This window comes from Calidris pugnax, unplaced genomic scaffold (genome assembly GCF_001431845.1).
Source record: "Calidris pugnax isolate Ruff unplaced genomic scaffold, ASM143184v1 scaffold24, whole genome shotgun sequence".
NCBI classification, from domain to species: Eukaryota; Metazoa; Chordata; class Aves; order Charadriiformes; family Scolopacidae; genus Calidris; species Calidris pugnax.
The window spans coordinates 35,480,011-35,497,498 of NW_015090922.1; the positions used below are offsets into that span (position 1 = coordinate 35,480,011).

Genomic DNA, 17,488 nt, shown 5'->3' on the forward strand with positions numbered 1-17,488 from the left:
GGCTTTTTTTTTTTTCTTCAAATCAGAAATGAATCTGGTTTTGGCATTGCATTTTTGTCAAGATTTGGACCTTCTTTTCAGAAATGCAGAGTACCAGTAGGTCTCTGATGTCTAAGGAATTATGTCACATCTGCCTTTGCAATTTAGCAGTCCTGGGAACCCTCTCAGAATTTCAGTGCGTGAGGAGGATGCCTAGGTGTGAGGATTTGCATGCATTTATGAGGAATGGTGAATAATGAAACTGGCTTCAGGCAATCTCCCTGACATTGCTGCAGCCCCCACTCTTTCCTAGCACTGACCAATTTTCACTCTATTGTCTTCTTTCCTCATGTGATCTGTTGAACTGTCAAAGATCAGCCTCTGGATATGCTTGGACAGTGAGTGATTTAGTCTTTTTCTAAATTTAAAAAGATCTGTTTTCTGAGGGCTTGATAGTTGTATAGAAACCGCAGCTTTTATGCACGGTGAAACACGAAAAGCTGCAATTTCTAAAGGAATTACAATTCCTTTCTATGAAAAATGAAGGTATTCTGTAGTATTTACTAATTCTTCTTATTGCTTCTACCCTGTCCTGTGGGATCAGGATTTATCTAGTAAAGCATGCAAAAACATGCCAAAGTTTATATATGAGTATTGTTGCCATGCATGTGCTTAAATACTTTGTTGTCCTAACCCTTCAATTTCTCAGAAAGATGATATTAAAATATATATATATATATTTAAGAGTGACCATAGATTAAGCTAAATGAAGAGGAGACTAGAAGGACAGGGAAGATAACTCAGTTCTGATGAACTGCACTGTGTATCTCTTTCTGGTTTATTATCCAGTGGACATACATAAAACAATAGTTTCTTTATAGAAGTAAGTAGCACCCTAAGCACGTTGCAATACACTTGATCTAATTCATATAGTGGGACCTGTCGGTATCTGTGAAAGCCTAGTGTAGCATAGGAGAGATTGTTCTGTAGTTTCAGCTACGTTTGCTTATGTACTGTTTTTATTTCAGTTGTTTTTAACAAAATCTTGTGTAATTGAAAACTCATTCTGTATCCATTGGCATGCACTTATTCACAGAGTGCACATAACCTTGAATAAGAGACAAAAAATATTATTGAGGAGCAGTTTGTGTTAGAACTGGATCTGAAACAAGAAAAACTTTTAAAGAAATGCTGTACGTACGCATGAGTGCCCCAAGCTGTTGTAACTCAACCCTGTCAGGGCCATAACCTGGAAAAAAATCGAAGATACTAGGAGGAGTCTGAGCAGGAAAAAATTAAGCTTTCAGTCAAGACATTGTGTTGCTGTCGTGATTAGAGCAGACTTGTTTCCAAGAAGTCAGGGCAGCTTTCCCTTCTGAAGGCAGTTGAGCAGAGGAATTTTTACCGTGGACACTCCCGTAACAGTGGCAGCACCTGCCCAAACAAGCAGGTCTTGGCTGCAGAAGCCCAGGCATTTAGAAACTCTTGCAGGTGTTTGTACAGCTTAAATTTTACTTTGCTCAGATTTTCCTTACCACAGTAAATTAATTTAGTTGGAGGGCCTACCAGCAAACTGAGTCATAACGCTTACACAAAGACATTTGCAAAGACAGGGTGTTCGGTCATTTGTTCGCCGGGTTTTGCATGTGTAATTTATATTTGCTGTAGGGAAGAGGAGACAAGACCCAGCACGCTCCCTTCCTGCAGCAGAACCCTGTGCTTGTTGCAGGCAGGCAGCTTGCAGGGCGCTTGCTCCGTGGGTTTGCCAGCTATGACAAAGCAGCACTGAAAGTGCTTGGCAGCAAATTATTAACTGAAATGATTTGACTTCCCTAGATTTTTTTTTTTCCCAGTCTAAAGCTTTTGACTGCCGTTTGGTTTAGATTGAAATTGAGAGTTGTTATCACTCAGAGCAATACTTCAGTGTCGTTAAGAGGCACCAGGGTCTCTGGACTTCTAGATATGATTTATGAGCTTTTTGTGAGTTTTACGTTTCTTTTGTACCTTTGCTACTGCCTTTCTCTTTGAGGGTTTTGTGCAATTGGTTGGGGTTTTTTTGGTCATTCTTTGTTACATAATATTTCATTTATTCCCTGGGTTTTTGGTTGGTTGGTTTTGGTCTGTTTCCCTTCAATGTAGACACCTGTTTAGAAGATGATTCGGAAGGCTTAGTTAATATGAAGGAGTCATGATGAAGTCCCAGTTTTCTGCAGCAACATGGTAAAAGATGGCCTTTATATTGTTCTTAAATCACAGAATGACAGAATGATATGGGGTTGGAAGGGACCTCTGCAGAACATCTAGTCCAGCCCCCCTGCCAGACCACGTCCACCTAGAGCAGGTTGCACAGGAACGTGTCCAGGTGGGTTTTGAATGTCTCCAGAGAAGGAGACTCTACCACCCCTCTGGGCAGCCTGTTCCAGTGCTCCACCACCCTCAAAGTAAAGAAGTTCCTTCTCATGTTTAGATGGAACATCCTGTATTCAAGTTTGTGCCTGTTACCTCTTGTCTTGTCACTGGGCACCACTGAAAAAAGCCCAGCCCCAAATCAGCTGGGCTTACTGTGGGGCACGCTTGCTCTAGCTGGTCTCCAGGGCTGCAAAGGCATTTCTTGCATTTACAGTTGTAAGTGACCTCCTTTCAATTACTTAGTTTTACAATTCTGCTAAGGCATGCAGAGGGCTGAACCTCCCCTGTAGCAGTGCAGATGAGGCATACCCACTTAATTTGTTAGTTTTACCTAGTTCGTCGTGGCATCCCTGTAACTTATGGCCAACTCTTGTGCTGCTGTGTGGCCATAAGCACAGTTCGGTGCTGTTAGCAAAGGGGCTGGGTTTTGAATGGACCTCCAAACACAAATACTGGTTGCTAAGGGCTCTGTTTCACTTCATATACGTTTGGAAGACAAGTTATAAAAACTCAAAGCAATGCATGCCAGCGTTTTTAATGCCATAATTTTGATTAACTGGGACTGCAGTACTCCTGTAGTAATAAAATGCGGCGCTGGGTGGGTAGGCTGAATAAGAAGGTGCACGAGGGAGTGCAAGGCTGTACAGGCTTTGCTGGAATGAAGTGTATGTGCTACTTGTACACCCTGCGTCACTGAAACGCTGCGGGTGGCTCTTGGAGTGCAAGTCTGCTCTGCACTTGTGCTTTCTTTGTTTCTGCATTGCCAATCCTGCGCGTCCTTCAAGTCAAGCGTGACCCACGGTCTGGTGGAGAGAAAGGCTGAACTTGCAAGTGGAACATGGGAAGAAGCTCATTGTAGTTGCCACTTCAGGAATAAAATGGTCTAAGGAGCTGCATTGTGAGTGTGTAGTTTTAACTGCACACGGAGAAAATGTTACATGAGAGAATCATTTGTCTGGCTTTACTGGAGGACTCTTAATTCTTTGCTGAATAGTTGTGGATGATGATTGCAGATGATTTGCTTGGAGCAGCGGTGGGAGCTTTCTTTGCAAATTCCTCAGGTCTGAGTTTTCTGTGATTACTGAAGGATGGCTGCTTGCTGAGGTTCAAATGCTTTCTCTGTAAGCAGCACGTAATAGTGTCATAATTATGTTTTCACTGCAGACGTTCTTGTTACAAGGTTTGTTCATCCTTCAGCAATTGGCCTTCTGTTCGGAAAAGACCTTGGCTCAGTCCGTGATGGGATAACCACATGTTGTGTAAAAACACAGTGAGGCAAAGCAAAATTGTGCATCGCCATCCTGTGCTAGCTTGAAAGCAGTGTGATGTCCCTGGGCCGGCGGGAGTGGGAGTCAGCCCCAGGGGCCGCGCAAGCCTCATCTCACCAGGAGACTGCTGTTTCCCTGGAGAGAGGGTTCTGGTCTGCCCTCTCTTCTCCTGGGGAAGATCTCTGAGCCTCCTGCTTTAAACAAAGGAAAGGATGAGCATTTTACGGCTATTGGACAGATCCTCAAAATTCATATTTGTGGCCCTTTAAATTTAAGAATCACTAAAACTTGTATTAACCACTTTTCTGCTGTCTGGCTGGTGTGCCAGGGCAAAGCCCATCTTCTATCCCAAGAGCTGGTTAAGTGGCAGGAGCCCACTTGTGCCTTTTCAGCAGAACAGCTGAGCTTTGCAAGAAGTGGCTGGAGCTCTGCAGCTGGGCTGGAGCCTGGCCCAACAGCGGGAGCTTTTAATGGTGTCATTCGAGCCTTTAATTTAACCCCTTACCAGGAGTTGTGCCGATGAGTATCGGAGCTGTCAGATGCCACTGTCACACCATTACCCTTCAAAGCAAAACTTGCTGCAGCAGTGGTCCCATAGAGCATGGCTTCCCTTTAATGCACCACCACTTGGGGCCATTACTGTTAACTACTCCATCTACAGCATAAGAGTTTCTAGTCCAGTCTTACTTTAAATATAAAAAGAAAATGAAGACTATTTCTATCAATAGTTGTGCAGATAGAGATTTCTATCGTGAAGGTGTGGAAGGCAATAATTACTTCTTAATGTTGTCAAACAATGATGCTGTGTATCTTCCTTGTAAATGCACAGAATTGTGCCAAATGTTATAAAGGCTTTCAGTAACAATTTTTCCCTCTGATGGAAGCAGTCTTTCATGCTGTCTTTGTGCTTAATACAATGCATCAGAGTTGATTTGAAATTCAGTTTGATAATAATCATCATGTGATGGCCAGTGATGAAGACTTAAATAAGTAAGAATCTCGCCCAAAGCTTCCATCAAATACAGGCTTCAATTTCAAAAGTAAAAAGAGAACTACTAATTTAAATTTCTCTTTATCAAAGGCAGTTTGTATAGCAGGGAGGATGTATAAATACAGACTAGCAATTTGTGGGGAAATCCTTTTTTGCATTAACATGGTTAATTTGGTTTCAGTTCTCTTGTTCAAGAAATTAATTTCTCCCTCACTTTCCAGGAGGCTTTGAAGTTAGCATCCAACTATCCACCTCTGTCTCTCTTCTCTCACCCCCTCACATTCCTGGAGTGCGTTTATGCAGGTTGAGAGCGAGCAGTTCAGTGCCTAGCTCTAGGGAATGAATTCATATTATCCATCTTCATTTTCAGGTGTTCAGTTTCACATACCTACATAGTAAACAAAACCAGTTAGATTCCAAGTTAAACATTGATTCTGCTTTTTAAATAGTTATAAAAAGTCAGATTTATATAAAAAAAAAAAAACAACATAAAAACTTTTCCCAGTATGACCAGTTTTTTTCCTGCTTCTAGCGTGCCTTCTTAAAAAGGATTCTGCTTCTTCACAATGAGGTTATTGTAATAACAAATGTTAGCAAAGAGTCAGTTCCCCATAAGCTGACACAAGTTTGATAGAAAGTTTTTTTCAAAACCTTCTCTATTCCTGCTGGTTCTGCTGTCAGAGCGGCTGAAATGGGGGTCAGGCCCCACCAGCCCTTCTTGTTTATAAGTCATGAAATCAGCATATCTCATGTTGTTATAGCTCTCCGACTGGAGTCTTCTCATGAAATAATGAACATAGGAGTCACTAAGGGGGAACTAAACTGGATTGAAAACATTAAAATGAAAGTGCAAATCAGCAGAAAAGGCCTAGCAAGTCTGAAACACTGCGAATGGATGGGTGGAAAGCTAGGGCTGCGAGGCTTTCTGCCCATGAAGACCTGAGTTCAGGATGTCTGCGTTTTTGAGCTTGCAGCTGGTGATGTTTTTAACCTCTGAAAGAGGAAAAAAAAGAGCTACAGTTTTACTGTCAGTTGGAAAGCAAGAATCCACTTTGCCCAAATGTTTAAAGTTTTGGCATAATTCTCTTTGCGAGAAAGGGTGCAACAGGAGGCTGTTTGAGTTGCTTCATGGAAAGGTGAGAAAACCACTAAATGTGCATGTGGGCACAGCTTCGTGATAAGGCTACTTGCCAGGGATGTGGGATAACGTGGGCCAGGTCCTGGCTCAGCTCAGCTCTCTGTTACGTGGTTCTGTCCCCTCTTTTTCCTGCTTTTTACTGAATTCTTTCACTTCTCTAAAAATTTAAAAGAAAAATCAATTTCCTGAGCAGTAGCACTAAAACTTCCAGAAGTTGTGCTAGGTGTGAGAAAGTCTTAAATCTGATAGATTTTCTTGACTTAAATAAAGGCTTCAGCCTGTTCTGAAAGGTTTGATTTCGTGTTTAAAAGAAAACGCAGAGTACATGCCTCTGTACATACGGACTTTTTAAAATTGGAAACTTGGATATAGGTGCAGATATTCCCAAAGGCTCATGAAGCCAAGAGGAGGTTGGGAGCTCTAAAGAGCATGGCCTGATAGCTGTAACAGGCAGCCCAAAAGGCAGCTGTAGAAACCAGGATGGTGCCAGATTTCTTATTAATTGGTGCTTTAGTTGTAGAAACCAGGGTGGTGCCAGATTTCTTATTAATTGGTGCTTTTTTTTCCACTGCCCGCGATGCTGTTGAGTTCTGAATTTTGGTTTTGCTGACCACAGCTTAAATATCCAACAGTCGGATCTCTTTCTGCATTTGGGTTTCGTTTTGAGTCTCTGAATGTGAGGTGTCTCAAGTAAAAGAAATTGAAAGGGCTGTCTAATTTTACGCCAATCTGTGTATTACAGTGACTGTAATGATAGGAGTTCCGGGTACAAAATGCATTGCAGGTTATCAGGTTGATATAAGTTGGAAAACAAAAATCTAAGAGTCAGGGGAAAGTTTTAAACTAAAATATCCTTTGTTTTCCACTAGATAACTTTTATAACTTTTTTATGTCTCCTTTTTTAACAAAGTAAAGCAAATCACTGCTTCCACAGAAAGAAATTAATGCAAAGTATTTTTTTTTCCCTGAAATGTAGGACTACATTGCTGGTACCCCATGCATTTGTGGTAATACAAAAAATTCCTCTGTGGATTTCTTACTGAGCGGTGCTTTCTTCTGATTTATATACTCCTGAATTTCACCAGGATTTTTAAGGCCTTAGTAACTCCAAGTCAACTGTAGTTTGTGTTTTCTGCTACAGATCTTCTGAATAATTCATTGGTAACTTATTGTTTGGCACAACATGAAGTGAACACGATGTGGAGTTTCTAAATGTTAGCTAGCACAATAAATGATGATGTGAAAGGGAGTTTATTTGCAAAAATTAATCAGTATTACAGTAACAACCCATTTCACGAGAATCCCTGAGCCTTGAGTGTATTGATTGATTCAGCGCGAAAGCTTATGTTCGTTTGCAGTATAGATCATCTGAAATTTCATGTGCTGGAGGCAGGGACATTAGTGTGTAGGTGCACAAATACATTATCAATACAAATGCAACATACAGTGGACCTGTGTCGTTACCCTGAGTTTCCATGGTACATCTATTTGAAAGGATTTATAGCATAGCTGTAGAAGTTTCCTGGAGGCACTGGTCTCCGCCTGGGCTTCCCCTTCTCTTCCCTTGCCAGTTTTTAAAAAGAAAATACCTCTTTTGTTGTTTTTGAAAGCATTGAAGAGAAATTGAGAAAACGGCAAATAAGCTTAATACAAAAGTAGTACAGCTTTGTGTACGTGAAAATGAAAAACTGGTAAGATCTTAAAAATGTTTTCACAGAGGGAGAGAGAGAACATCACTGACCCTGAGGAATGGGTATCCTGAATTTGAAAAGCACATAAAACAAGCTCAAGACTGTTGATAGTCAGAAAGAAGTTTGGTATAATGTGCCATGGCTTTCCAGGCGAGGAGCTGCTTATGATTATTTTCATCTTATTGGTGATACTGTGACTGCTCCGCTTCAAAACTCCTCTAAATTCCTGGCCTTGTGGTTACAGGAAAGCCCTGTGCAGGGTGGGAGGGAGGAGAAGTTGTTCACAGAGGTGCTGCCTTCCTAATTGTTTGAGGCCGAGGTACCCACAGGCTGCCAGAGCCATCCTCGCCGGAGGGCCAGGAACTGGGCGAGGAGTCTGTTCTTGGCTGACCAGACTGTTCCTACCCAGAAGAACACTGTAACAAACTGTTGTTTGTTTGTTTATTCATTTAGTTTCTCTCTTCCTTGTGTCACTTTCCCACAGGCCCAAACCCTCTCCCTGGGGAAGTGGCGGCCGGTGTCTGGGCCCCTTTTCAGCTCCTGCACAAGAAGGTCCCCTCGCTTTGGGCAGTGGCCAGTTGGGCTTTCCCTCACACCTCCCTCCCCACGTCACATCCTGAGCCTTCTCTGGCCTCATGTTTAACCATTCTTGATGTGGTTTGTTTGGTTTTTTCATTTCTCTGAAACATTACAGCTCTTCCCGACACCACAAACACCCTCACTACCTTGAAGTCCTCCCCGGAAACCCACATCTTAAAGGGTTATCAAGCATTGGAATGGCCTGTCTAGGGAAGTGCTTGAGGTGTTCAAAAGATGGGTTGACGTGGTGTACAAGCATTGGAATGGCCTGCCTAGGGAAGTGGTTGAGGCATCTTCATTGGAGGTGTTCAAAAGATGGGTTGACATGGTGTTGGGGGACATGGTTTAGTGATGGTTTTTGTCAGAGTTAGGTTGATGGTTGGACTAGATGATCTTGAAGGTCCCTTCCAACCTAGATGATTCTATGATTCTGTGATTTTATGATCTTTGCTGCGTTGTCCATCGTTTCTTCTCATAAAAGTTATTTTTGGCCCTACCTGTACAGTAAAAGTTAATGCTGACCTATATGAGGGGTTTTAAGCAAATGTAGCAGGTCTTACTCATCCTGTTTATACCAGCAGGAGCTCTGCTATAGATGCAGTTATGCCAGCACACGAGCGCTTTAGTGTTTTACCATTTGTGTAATGGATGTAAAATACATCAATCAAAGACCCGCTGTGCCCCAATCACATATATATGCCTTTATATTAATACGTTTTTTAGCACAGAGACAGTTACCATAGTTCTGGCCCTGCTGCCTCTCTTCAGGAGAATTGATCCGAAGGTGTTCGATTTCCCCGCTGCAGAACGCTGTGTTCCCGTATCGACTTCCCTTTCTCTGAAGCCCGTTGCCATTGGTTTTTTTGTCTGTGCCGTAATTCGTTTCTTCTCACAAAAGTTATTTTTGGCCTTACCTGTAAAGTAAAAGTTAATGCTGACCTATATGAGGGGTTTTAAGCAAATGTAGCAGGTCTTACTCATCCTGTTTATACCAGCAGGAGCTCTGCTATAGATGCAGTTATGCCAGCACACGAGCGCTTTAGTGTTTTACCATTTGTGTAATGGATGTAAAATACATCAATCAAAGACCCGCTGTGCCCCAATCACATATATATGCCTTTATATTAATACGTTTTTTAGCACAGAGACAGTTACCATAGTTCTGGCCCTGCTGCCTCTCTTCAGGAGAATTGATCCGAAGGTGTTCGATTTCCCCGCTGCAGAACGCTGTGTTCCCGTATCGACTTCCCTTTCTCTGAAGCCCGTTGCCATTGGTTTTTTTGTCTGTGCCGTAATTTCGCTGGATTCAGCCCGTGTTTTTTACAAGTGGATTTATGAGTTAGCACTGCCTGCCTTTTCATTGTCACAGGGCTTTACAAAAGCTGCAGTTTCTTTGTAATTGCTAATGAATTATGTTTTTTAAAATCATTGTGGAATGTTTTTCGACCTCTGTGGCTTCCAGCCTTAGTGTTGAATGCAATCTATTTCAGATGGACAAAAAAACCCTTCTGTTTTTATTGTTGGCAGAGGGGGAGAGTGTCAAACGCTTCCCCCAGTGACGTGTTACGTTCAATAGATTCCAGCATTTGCTTCAAGCTGAGAGGAATGGTTTTTCTTCCCTACCTAATACTAAAAGCAGACGTGTGAGTGCTGTAGCAGCGTGCTCTCTCTGAAGCTGCATTTCATCAGTAGTGTGTAGTAGCTAAGTGTTCACCTGTGTCTGTGCTGCTGTACGGGGCGCTGAGACACTTGGGCTGTTACTTCATGTGTAAAAGTATTTACTGTTTTGAAATCCCATTTTTTAACCTTTCTTCCTACATAGCTCATTTCCTTGGTCCAGGGTTTTGCTGCTGCTGTAGGATGTTAGCATTTAGCATGTGTCAGCTCTGGCTCTAATGTGCAAGAGTAATGGAGGAGAAAGCCTTCACTCTTCCTTGAAACAGCTGTGTGGATGGTCCAGAGATTGGGATTTGAGGCTCAAAGTGGGACTTTTACTAATCTATACCGCTGGAAACACACTGGGATGATTAATTCCCTCAAACACTTGCAGAGGTCGTTGGCACAGGGATAGGTCTTTTTTTATTTCTTTTTTCTGAGCTGTGACCCATAGCCAGTGACTTGTAGGCAATTCCCATCACACACCTGCCTACCTGCGCTGTCTCTGCACAAGGGCTTCCCTTCACCTTCTCCAGAACCTCTGCAGAGGCTGAAATATGGTGTGTCGTGGAGGACTCCAAGCAGAACGATTGCTTTCAAAGTAAAACAAACTCTTGGAGACCTTTGGTGCTCTGGCTATCTTTCAGATGTACCTTTGTTTAATGAGTTCCAAAGCTAGACTAGGACATGCAGTGCGTGTTCAGAGTGAACAGGGAGAATGTTTAGGGGAAGAGACCGGCAGAATTTTCTCACAGTTTTCTGCTGTGCATGCTTTATTTACACCTGCTGAAATGGCTTCATAAAATAATTTATGAGTATCTGAGCATTTTAGCCATCTCCTTTTCCACTATTTACGTCACTGAATTTTCCAGCACTTATCTGGATCTCACTTTCTTTGCACAGTTACTCTCTGCTCAGTGAGAATAATCCTGTCTTGGGATCTGCAGAGAAGTGTTTAAATTTATGATTCAAGTGGATACAGTTCCTGTGGCAGAAACTGTGAAGAGGTTCATGAATTTCTAATTAGAAGGGATTCATTCAATGAATGTAATTTCCTAAACTGAGTTGTGGTGTGGAGCATAGATGAAGCGTAATGTTTAGGTAATTAAAATATGCACATTCCCCCTAGAATATGTGAGCCTTACCCTGGAAAGCCATGTTTCCTTTTGGATGCTCTTCTTTACTGTGCATGTGTATTTCAGGAGCAGAACAGCAAAGCCTTCAAGGTGGAGACGTCCCTTATCTGTTACGTTACATAGAGAACAGCTGAACAGAAGTTATCGCAGGAGGAAAAGTCCCTCATGAATTCAAAACCTGCCATTCCAGTCAGGAAATGGGTTTCCAGCTTCTTCCCTCTGTATTTTGTGCTTTGTACTTTCTTCCTGTATGCGTTTTTCAGGCTTAACTCATTGTAACACTGTTATCAAGATTTTTACGAGGAAGGTAGTATATAAAACCAAAATCACTATATTTAGAAGCCTGCAATAATTTGAACAGAAAACATATCCAAATGATCACACAAATCACCGTGTAGAAAGCAAGCAAAAAAGCTACCTGTGAAGGAAGCTGCTTTCTCGAGCTTTGAGGTGAACAGCTTAAGGCTTGAAGCAAAAGCCACAAATCCTGCTTGTTAACTTAAACACACATTTTCTTTCAAAATTAGAGATTTGTAAAAAGCACTTTGCAGTGCAGAAGGGTTGGTGATACCGGGCAGTACCTGGGCAGCGCGATGCCTGCAGACCTGCCCTTCCTCTAGCTGCTGGATCACAGCTTCAGCCAGGACCTCAGGACATTGCCGTGCGGCTGTCCTCTTGATGGCATTGGCTTCTGGTGAAGGAGGAGACAAGAGGGAAATAGGGCTGCTAAGAATATGGCTTTAAAGCTGGGAGAGCAAAATGCTTCTGAGAGTTGAGATTGTTCTAAATCGGCTGTAGGTGGCTTGATGAAGGAATCTCTAGTTTAAATGCAGTGGGCTTCCCTCCACAGGGTATTAGCATTACTAATTTTCAACAGCTCCCTCTGGCTTTTTTTTTCTTTTTTTTTTTTTTTTTTCAGTATTTGAGATACTGTGCTTTGCTAACCTTGTACCTCAAGGGGAGTTGGACAAGCCACTGCTAAGCCACCGAACACTCTTATGTGTTCCCTGGGGATTGGATACAATTTATTAATATCTCCATTTCTCCAGAATTTTCGGATCTTAGTTGCTGTGATTTAACAGTGTATTCATCGACAGTGCCTGGGTACAGGATGAGTGACTTAGGCAGAGCCCCTTAAATCCGAAAACCATGCAAGTAAATCAGAGTCTTTTGGGAAAGACTGGGTTTAACCTCATAGCTTAAGGAATCTGCAGTTGATGCACTTCTGAGATCACCGGGTTTCTTGCACCAGCATCGCATAGTGTGCAGGTGTTGTGAATGTCTGGTACACCTCAGAGAAGCTTTATGGGCACACGTGGAGGGCAGTTATCTGGGGCAGCAGACTGCTAGGACAGAAAATACCTGTCGCTGTGATGCTTCCTTTGTCAAAACCAGAGTCCTGGAAATGCCTCCAGGAATGCCTTCTCTCTGGAGAAGGGATGTCTGTTACTGCAGCCACTGTTTCTATAAACCCAGGCTCTCCTCTGTTTCATTTTTAAAGTTTAGTTCAGCAGGGTGAAAGGTGTACTTTCATGAAAGTAATCTTAGAAAATATTTTTTGAAAAGATGTTATAGCGTACTTGAGAGCTTGCCAGCAGTACAACATTTGCTCAGCCTTCTAGAATTAGCCCTTGGTATAAAAAAGACCCTGATCCTGCTGCAGTAAAGTCAACACGACCTGTGGATTTTAATGTGAGGTTTAACGTGAGGTTTAATGGATTTTAACCTAAATAAATAGAATTGCTCAAAGCTGATAAAAGTGCTGTGGTATAGATCTATGCCACAAGTTCAGTTGAGAGTAGTATTTTCCTAAGTATTTTCCTTTGGTTTCTTGTCTAAATAACAATAGGAAAAATATCATTCTGCTGGAAAGGCAGTTGTGAATATTAATCACAACAGAACGGGAAAGTAGAGCTTTAGAGGAGGGAGAGGGGAGTTGTCCTTGCTTCTGTCCTCCACAGTCATCTTAATCCTATAAAACTGTTTCTGCTCTAACAGGGTGGGCTTGATGATAAATGAGAAAAAAAGAAAGCAAATACAGTCAGCTTTTTTAGGGTTCTGTTACAGGTGATAGAGCTGACGATTCAGCTGAATAGTTCTAGGCTGAAAATAGTAACTTTCCATCTAATTGCAATCCCAGGCTATGACTTCACAAGCAACTGCTCAAGCAGAAGACTTCTGTAAAGCCTTGGGAGCACAGATAGCATCTTGTAAATGGTAGTTTACAAAACCTAGCATATTTTTTTTAAAACCCTCTTGCAGCAAGCAGCGTTTTAAGGCAACGAATAAATCATCAGGAAGTTGAGATATAAAGGCATGTTGGGGACAGAGTGGATGCTCCTGACTGGCATACTGAAGCTTCAGCTTTACTGAAGCTGATAAAATGCTGCTTTTATCATCTGTGCAGCAGTGTGTGGACAAATGAGGTGCTCACAAGTGGGAAGCATTTGGACCATGGGGCTTGTCTTTCCTTCCCTCCTTGCGGACTGGTAGGTGGGGGTGGGAGAGTGCCCGAGGAGGATTCGCAGCGATGTGCCTGCAGGCTTTTCCAGATGCAAAACTTAGTCGCATTCCATTTTGACAGAGCTAATGGAGAAATAGAGGGATGCCTGGTGCCAAATAGCTAATTTCACTTCCCTGATCTGTGAGCATCTGTGGAATTTCCCTGGGCTCGGTCCAGCTTCTGCTTGACTAGAGGAGTCCTGTTGGATCTGTCAGTAACTGAACGTGGTTGCCTTCTCATGCAGACTTCCGCTCAAGGGCTTCATTTCCCTTTTCACTATAAAATCAGCAAAAGCAGATCTCCAGAACACGCATGGTCAGGCAAAATCCCCCAGTTGGGCAGTGACCCTGTGTCAGCCCTGTTTACTACCACGCACATGGCCGTGAGCCCTCCTGGCTGCTGTGGCCAGCAGTGCGAGTGAGCTCAGTCGTGTGGCGGGGAGTAGGGTCCTCTCTGCTCTAGATCATGGAATCACGGAATTGTCAGAGTTGGAAGGGGCCTTCTAGAGATCATCTAGTCCAACCCCCCTGCCAAAGCAGGATTGTCCAGAGCACATCACTCAGGACGGCATCCAGGTGGGTCTTGAGAGAAGGAGACTCCACAACCTCCCTGGGCAGCCTGTTCCAGGGCTCTGTCACCCTCAACGGAAAGTTTTTCCTCATATTTGAGTGGAACTTCCCATGTTCCAGCTTGTGCCCGTTGCCCCTTGTCCTGTCACTGGGAACCACTGAAAAGAGTCCAGCTCCATCCTCCCTCAAACCGCCCTTTAGATACTTGTAAGCATTGATAAGGTCTCCCCTCAGCTTTCTCTTCTCCAGGCTAAAGAGCCCCAGCTCTCTCAGCCTTTCCTCATAAGGGAGAAGCTCCAATCCCTTAATCATCTTTGTTGCCCGACGCTGGACTCTCTCCAGCAGTTCCCTGTCCCTCTTGAACTGGGGAGCCCAGAACTGCACGCATTATTCCAGTTGTGGCCTCACCAGTGCAGAGCAGAGGAGGAGAATGACCTCCCTCGACCTACTGGTCACACTCTTCCCTGTGCAGTCTTGCAGCCTTTCTGGGTGGGCTAATCCAAAACCACTTCATGGCAGTCAATGGTCATTTCCTGTTGAGTATTAAAAGGCTGCATTTCCAGAAAATTGTGTCTGGTTTTCTTTTTTTTGAATATTAAATCTCAAGAACATTTTGTCACCCTGTCTGTAAACAAAGGGCATAGGAAGCACAATTTCACAGAGATAAGAGACTTACATGTAGGCTGAGGAATGCGTGAGCAAAAAGACCTCCAGTATTAAGAAATGAATGCATGTCCTTTTTTTATTTTTTTTGGAGTGTGTATACTACTGTGGTTGCTTACTCAGCTATGATGGCCTTTTGGTTCCAGTGCTCGCTTTGCAATAACTTCACTGGGGTAGACCGGCTGAGAATAAAATAGCCATAAGTCTGTTCCCCCATGGTTTCACACGCAGATCAACCTGCAAAGTGTAGTTCTTGGTACTGACAACTATAATTTCTTCCTCCATTCTAATTGGAGTTTTCCCACTGACTTCAGCTAGACTCGTTGTTAATAGCATATGCCTTTTAGGCAGCTGGCTTGTAATCTTAAATTAGATACCACCAGTGGGACTTGCCTCATCTAACTGGAGGCAGCTGAAACCCGTTGGGCGAGTTGTTCTATAAGAGTTCCCTTCTCTCTCCATTGATTGCAAAGGGAGCCTGGATGACCGAGTCCTGGGATAGATGGTTGTATCCCAGATGTTTGAACCAAGGTGATTTGAACTCTGCCCTGTTGACAAATTTCTGAGCGAGAAACTGGCCATGGTGAAATGTATTAGAATCCTCTCAGTGTTTTTAGCTCAGAGAATGCTCTTTTAATGTCAGATTTTCCCTGTATATTCTTCCTGAAGGTAAATTTTGGAAATTGCACTTGAATTTATCTAACAAATTGTGTGATGATCTAGTGAAAATAACACATTCCTCTTTCTGTTTTGTTTTGAGTCACTTCTGTCTGGAAATTTTACCTTCTTCTGTACTCTCCATTGATAAGGATGGAATTACCTGTTTTACTGGTGTATTTCAGAATTTATCTTAGGAGTGATTCTTTCTGGAGAGGTTAATGTTTCCCATTTGAACAGTTTTGAGATAGTCCTCAAGTTCCATTACCCTATTCCTTCTTTCCCTTCAGATTTCTGCTTTCTAGTGTTTGGATATTTCATTAACCCGACTTTTGTTCTGTTTTAGGAGAAACCTGATGCCAGCCCCACGTCTCTACAGCTGCGATCCCAAATTGAGGTAAGGTCTTTGATTTTGATCACCCACATTTGTTTGTTTGTTTGTTCATTAGTTCCTTAGTTTGATATTCTGCATAAATAGGGCAAAGGCTGCTCTTGTGTCTGCTCTCACTGCTGTGTGTCTTCTCTTGTAGGAGTCACTTGGTCTCAGCAGCACTGCATCAACACCTGACACTGAAAGAAAGTAAGTGAAGGCACAGGAGGGGAGAAGGGGAGGGACGGGGAATTTGGTACGTTTTCTATTTCTTTGAAGTAAATTAATTTTAGATTGTATTGGTGTTTCAAGATTTCAGATCCAGACGCTATTAATGAAACCCATTTTTGAACCTGCTCCTTCCCTTGTTCTTTTGGCCTTTTATTATTTTGGCTTTTAGATCGAGGGAGAGTTATCTGTCCTTGCCTCTGTGAGCACTTGGGGTGTGCATACACCAAGATGACTCATAGTCGTTTTTGAGGAGCTTCACTGATTTCACATTTTCTGCAAATTAAACCTGCTTAAAAAATACCTTTCTGTGACTAGACCTAAATGCAGCTAAAAAGAGATAGACAAGGGGAAGGGAGAGTTACAAACTTAAATCACTTTCCTTTTCCTGTGCACTCCTGGGTTTGTAACTGTGCTTTTGAAGAAGGTGCCAAGGGAATGAAGTATTTAAACCCAAGTTAAAAGGAGCTTTAATTTTAGCAGTCCTTAATAAAAACCTCTCTGTGAGGACTGAGAGGGTTTCTGTTTACTGTCACCTCCTGCTGCAATGTGTGTGCTTGTTTTCTGCGCCTCCTTCCTTTGATCCCAAGATCTTGGATCCCTACTGCTAAGGGTAACGTGCAGCAGTGCATGAAGACAACTGACACTGTATTTCCAATTGCCTGCGCTTCATGGGATGGTGCCAGCTGGACTGGTTCAGAGGGAGTATGTGGAATCCAGTTGTGATGTGACGTGCTTTCGCAAGGTTTTACAGTCCCACGTTTTAGTATCTTCTAGTGATTCAACACTGGACAGTCATAGGAGGGTTGTAAGAAATTGCCACCCTTGCTCTGGCTAGTTCAGTAGAAGGAGTGTCAGTCCTGGAGGGAGCTGTGGTGGATGCGGGGTATGGGACTCACCTGAGCACCAACCATGTCGAAGGCTGTTGCACAGTAAGGAACAGCTGCTTAGGGGCTCCTGTGGGATCGTCTGAAAACTGGTTCACAGTAAAGACCTTGGAAAGCAATGTGTTAGCTTTTAGAGGTGCCTTGCCTCTTCATCACTCAGAGAAAGCAGAGGCAGTTTCCTTGGGGTAGATGCTCATTTTTGAAACACCTTAAGACAGGTAAAGTGAATTTTACCTTGGGTACAGTCACTGCCCCCATTTTGCTTGCTGTTAACAGAGAAAGCCTAGAAGGCGTAGAGTTTAAAAGTGGTGGTTCAGATACTGACAGATGGAAAAAAGTTTTCGTCAAGGATACCTCCCTGTATAACATTATAATGAAACCAGAAGTACCAAATGGATGGGAACATTATGAGATCTCTAATCTGGGAAGCAAGCCTCCAAGGTTATCCTATAATCATAATACTTTTCTCTCAGTCTCAAAGCACTTTTCCCTTGGGTAAATACCATCATCCTACCTCAGGTAATAATGAGATAAAGATCTCGGAGGAGGACAGCACACAATTGGGAATAAACTTCTCTTACAAGTTCTAGCCAGCTTCCTAAATTCTGTCTCTGTGTAGGTGTTGTACCACAAATACCTGAGTGAGAAGACAGTATCTACAAAAATAAAATCTTCTGAGTGACTCTGTTCTGAAAGAGCCCATTTACCTCACTGAAAATAAATTAACCTCGTTATCTGAGTTCAAATGGAAGAGACCTGTAATT

At 42.8% G+C, this 17,488-nt stretch overlaps 1 protein-coding gene across 2 annotated transcripts in view; it reads left to right on the forward strand.

Annotated features, from left to right (window-relative positions):
- The window catches only part of SASH1 (SAM and SH3 domain containing 1), a 572,614-nt gene that overhangs the window by 494,469 nt on the left and 60,657 nt on the right, over window positions 1–17,488 (forward strand). For both annotated transcript variants that reach the window (XM_014951054.1, XM_014951056.1), the window contains exons 3-4: window positions 15,586–15,636; window positions 15,770–15,819. In XM_014951054.1, coding sequence (XP_014806540.1) covers window positions 15,586–15,636; window positions 15,770–15,819 — 101 coding nt within the window. The remainder of the gene's footprint in view (window positions 1–15,585; window positions 15,637–15,769; window positions 15,820–17,488) is intronic.